The sequence below is a fragment of the Megalops cyprinoides genome, chromosome 8 (assembly GCF_013368585.1).
Source record: "Megalops cyprinoides isolate fMegCyp1 chromosome 8, fMegCyp1.pri, whole genome shotgun sequence".
Classification (NCBI taxonomy): domain Eukaryota; kingdom Metazoa; phylum Chordata; class Actinopteri; order Elopiformes; family Megalopidae; genus Megalops; species Megalops cyprinoides.
Genome location: NC_050590.1, coordinates 510,001 through 515,000, shown reverse-complemented (window position 1 = coordinate 515,000; position 5,000 = coordinate 510,001). Strand labels below are relative to the sequence as shown.

Sequence of the window (5,000 nt, the reverse complement as noted above, 5' to 3'; positions counted from 1 at the left end):
TGTGGGTGGAGTTATATGAATGTGGGTGGGGTTATATGAATGTGGGTGGAGTTAGGGAATGGTGGGTGGAGCTTTATGAACGTGGGTGGGGTTAGGTGGATGTGGGTGGAGTTATATGGATGTGGGTGGGGTTATGTGAATGTGGGTGGAGTTAGGGAATGGTGGGTGGAGCTTTATGAACGTGGGTGGGGCTACTTAAATGTGGGTGGAGTCAGATCAAAGCAAAGCGGGTGGAGTTTGCTACATACGGGTGGGGCTTCTTGAGCGTGGGTGGAGCCTGACGGGGTCCCGTCGCCCGCTCTGATTGGCAGACGGCGCCGCGGAGGCGTGGCCGGAGCTGGAGAGGGCGGAGCGCTACGCCCGGGGCGCCGCCCTGAAGTGGGCGTCGGGCGTCTTCTGCCGCCCGGAGCAGCTGGAGCGTCTGGGGCAGTACCGCAAGCGGGAGAGCCAACGCACTTCCGCTATACACTCCCGGCTGAAGGTACGCGCTTATTACGCGCTCGCTACGCACCCTCTACACGCTCTATTCACACTCGCGACACGCTAATATATACACAGACACAGTACTGTAAGAGAGAGAGCCAACGCACTTCTGCTATACGCTCCCGGCTAAAGGTACGCGCTTATTACGCACCTGTACACACTCACTACACACTCATGACACGCTAACATACACACAGACACAGTACTGTAAGAGAGAGAGCCAACGCACTTCTGCTATACGCTCCTGGCTGAAGGTACGCACCTGACTACGCACTCGCTACGCGCTCATTACACACTCACGACACGCTAATATATACACAGACACAGTACTGTAAGAGAGAGAGCCAACGCACTTCTGCTATACGCTCCCGGCTAAAGGTACGCGCTTATTACGCACCTGTACACACTCACTACACACTCATGACACGCTAATATACACACAGACACAGTACTGTAAAAGAGAGAGCCAACGCACTTCTGCTATACGCTCCCGGCTAAAGGTACGCGCTTATTACGCACCTGTACACACTCACTACACACTCATGACACGCTAACATACACACAGACACAGTACTGTAAGAGAGAGAGCCAACGCACTTCTGCCATACGCTCCCGTCTGAAGGTACGCACCTCGCTACGCGCTCGCTACGCGCTCATGACACGCTAACACACACCCCCTTACACGCTCTCTCTCTCCCCCCCCCCCGACGCAGTCGGTGGTGCAGTCCTACCTGGAGGGCGTCGGCCGGGGGCTCCAGCACCTCCGCCACGCCCGGGCGGAGCTCCGCGACGCGGCGCTGTCGCTAGCGGAGGCGGAGGCCGCCGCGCGACGCAGCGCCGAGGCGTCGCGGCCCCTCGACGCGCTCCGGGAGGCGGCCGGGCGGCACGGCCAGCTGCGCGCCGCCGTCAGCAACCTGCCCCGCCTCTACGCAGGTGAGGGGCGTCGAGCCGTGAGGTTACGCTGTTAGCGGTTAGCCCCTGCTCATTGCATTACATTGCATTATTAGCCTTTAGCCCCTGCTCATTACATTACATTACATTATTAGCATTTAGCCCCTGCTCATTACATTACATTATTAGCGTTTAGCCCCTGCTCATTACATTACATTACATTATTAGCGTTTAGCCCCTGCTCATTACATTACATTACATTATTAGCGTTTAGCCCCTGCTCATTACATTACATTACATTATTAGCGTTTAGCCCCTGCTCATTAGGTTACATTACATTATTAGCGTTTAGCCCCTGCTCATTACATTACATTACATTATTAGCGCTTAGCCCCTGCTCATTACATTACATTACATTATTAGCGTTTAGCCCCTGCTCATTAGGTTACATTACATTATTAGCGTTTAGCATCATGGGAAATGTAGTTCCCTTACATTAGATTATTAGCCTTTAGTGTTCTCCCTCTTTCTCTTTCTGGCTTCAAGTAACTTTTGGCTCAGTAAACAGACTGACAACATCCCTCTCTCTCTCTATCCCTCATTCCATGTCTTTTCCTCCCTCCCTCTCTCTCTCTCTCTCTCTCTCTCTCTCCTTCCTTCCCTCTCTCTTACCTTTACGTCTATCTTCTCTCTTCTTCCCTCCTTCCTCCCGTCCCTCCCTCCCTCTTTTCCTTCGCTCCCCCTCTTTCCAGAGGTAAGTCGACCCTCCGCACTTGAAGGGGCTTCAGGTGACTTTTGTCAAAACTTCTCTCCCTCCATCCCTCCCTCTCTGACTCCATCCCTCTCTCTCCCTCTCTCTCCCTCTTTCCCCTCCATCCCTCTCTCCCTCTCTCCCTCTTTCTCCCTCAATTCTAATGAAAACAAGAGAAAACATGAGAACAAAATGATTAAAAATCTCTCTCTCTCTCTCCCTCCCTCGGTCTCCTTCTCTCTCTCCCTCTCTCTTTTCCACTCTATCTCTCTCTATACCTTCCTCTGTCTCTCTTTACCTCCCTCTTTCTCTCCTCTACCTCTGTCTAAGTGTCATTTCCTTCCTCTCTCCCTCTCTCTCCCTCCCTCCTTCTCGCTCTCTCTCTCCCTCTCTCTCACTCTCCCTCTCTCTCTCTCCCTCTCTCTCTCTCTCTCTCTCTCTCTCCCTCTCCCTCTCTCTCCCTCTCTCTCTCTCCCCCTCTCCCTCTCTCTCTCTCTCTCTCCCTCCCTCTCCCTCTCTCTCTCTCCCTCTCCCTCTCGCTCTCTCTCTGTCTCTGTGTCTCTCTCTCCCTCTCTCTCTCCCTCTCTCTCTCTCTCTCCCTCTCTCTCTCTCTCTCTCTCCCTCTCTCTCTCTCTCTCCCTCCCTCCCTCAGTCCCCTCCCTCGTGCGCGACGCCGAGCGCCTCCTGCAGTCCCGCCGCCTCCTGGAGGCGCACCGCCGCCTCTCGGAGCTGCGCTCCTGGCGCGACGACCTCCTCGCCCAGCTCCGCCCCTCGCCCTCCCCGGACGGCCAATCGCTGGCCCTGGCCTACTTCGGGGGCGCGGCCCGCCTCCGCGAGGGCCTGCGGCGCGAGGTGTGGGCGGCGGTGCGGGCGGGGCTGTCGGGCGGCGCCCGGCAGGACCCCGCCCCCTTCGTGTCGGCCGTCCGCATCGTGGAGCGGGAGGAGGCGGCGGCGGCCGCGGCGGCCCAATCGGACGCGAGGGGGCGGGGCCCCGGGTGGCGGGCGCGGTTCTTCGAGGTGGTCGCCGAGACCGCCCGGGAGCGCGTCGCCGGGGCGTCGTCGTCGTCGTCGGCGTCGTCCCCGCGCCGGCTGGCGGCCCACCTCTCGGCGCTGCAGCGGCGGGTGGCGTGGGACCTGAGCACGGCGCGCTACGCCCTGGAGGGCTGCGTCCCCGCGTCCTACCGGCTGACGGCGGCGTGCCTGCGGGCGTGGCACGCCGCGCTGCGCGAGCACCTGGCCGCCGTCTGCGCCGGCGAGCTGGAGGGCGGCGAGGTCTTCGCCCTGCTCAACTGGGCGCTGCACGTCTACAACAGGTGCGTTAGCGTGCTGGCGCGTTAGCGCGTTCGCGTGGGGGTTCCCGAACCCGTCACCATCCGGTTCTATCCCCCCCCCCCTCCCCGCAGCCCGGAGATGATGGGCGACCCCGCCCTGGCGGCCGAGGTGTCCCCCGACGAGCTCGGGCCCCTCCTCCCCCCGGAGACGCTGGAGCAGCTGCAGGACCGATACGTCCAGAGCGTGCGGGTAAGGACCCCGCGGCCTGCCGGCTCTCGTCCGTATGAGCTAACGCTAAACGCTAATAATGTAATGTAATGTAATGAGCAGGGGCTAAACGCTAATAATGTAATGTAATGAGCAGGGGCTAAAGGCTAATAATGTAATGTAATGTAATGAGCAGGGGCTAAACGCTAATAATGTAATGTAATATAATGAGCAGGGGCTAAACGCTAATAATGTAATGTAATGTAATGAGCAGGGGCTAAATGCTAATAATGTAATATAATGAGCAGGGGCTAAACGCTAATAATGTAATGTAATGTAATGAGCAGGGGCTTGTAACCGGGAGGGGTAAAGGGGTGAAGCCGTAGCCCGTGTTAGCGGTAGGGTGTGTGTTCGCGGCCCCGCAGAGCAGCCTGTCGGAGTGGATGCAGAAGGCGCTGGAGGTGGAGGCGGCCGATTGGAGGAGGGATCAGGAGCCCGACGTCGACCACGAGGGGTACTACCACACCAGCCTGCCGACCATCATCGCGCAGGTGACGGGCCCCCGCGCACACCCGGGCCGACGCCCGGGTTCGTCTGCGGTCACGTCGCGGTCATGTAGCGGTCATATAGTGGTCATAATGTGGTCATATTGTGGTCATATTGAGTTAATATTGTGGTCATATTGATTTCATAATGAGTTCATATGATGGTCATATTGATTTCATAATATGGTCATATTGTGGTCATATTGAGCTCATATTGTGGTCATATTGTGGTCATATTGTGGTCATATTGCTTTCGTATTGGGTTCATAATATGGTCATATTGCTTTCATAATGAGTTTATATTGTGGTCATATTGAGTTCGTATTGTGGTCATATTGAATTCATATTGTGGTCATATTGTGGTCATATTGAGTTCATATTGAGTTTATAGTATGGTCATATTGTGGTCATATTGCTTTCATATTGAGTTCATAGTTTGGTCATATTGTGGTCATATTGCTTTCATATTGAGTTCATAGTTTGGTCATATTGTGGTCATATTGCTTTCATATTGGGTTCATGACATGGTCATATTATGGTCATATTGCTTTCCTATTGAGTGTATAGTATGGTCATATTGTGGTCATATTGTGGTCATATTGCTTTCATATTGAGTTCATATTGTGGTCATATTGCTTTCATATTGAGTTCATATTGTGGTCATATTGATTCCATAATATGGTCATATTGAGTTCATATTGTGGTCATATTGCTTTCATATTGAGTTCACAATATGGTCATATTGTGGTCATATAGCTTTCATATTGAGTGCATATTGTGGTCATATTGCTTTCATATTGCTTTCATATTGAGTTTATGATATGGTCATAATGTGGTCATATTGCTTTCAT

At 54.3% G+C, this 5,000-nt stretch overlaps 1 protein-coding gene across 1 annotated transcript in view; it reads left to right on the top strand.

Moving 5' to 3' along the window:
* Window positions 1-5,000, top strand: part of exoc3l1 (exocyst complex component 3-like 1) — a 15,188-nt gene that overhangs the window by 2,513 nt on the left and 7,675 nt on the right. The window contains exons 2-6 of the mRNA XM_036535553.1: window positions 312-481; window positions 1,197-1,416; window positions 2,778-3,438; window positions 3,529-3,646; window positions 4,030-4,155. Coding sequence (XP_036391446.1) covers window positions 312-481; window positions 1,197-1,416; window positions 2,778-3,438; window positions 3,529-3,646; window positions 4,030-4,155 — 1,295 coding nt within the window. The remainder of the gene's footprint in view (window positions 1-311; window positions 482-1,196; window positions 1,417-2,777; window positions 3,439-3,528; window positions 3,647-4,029; window positions 4,156-5,000) is intronic.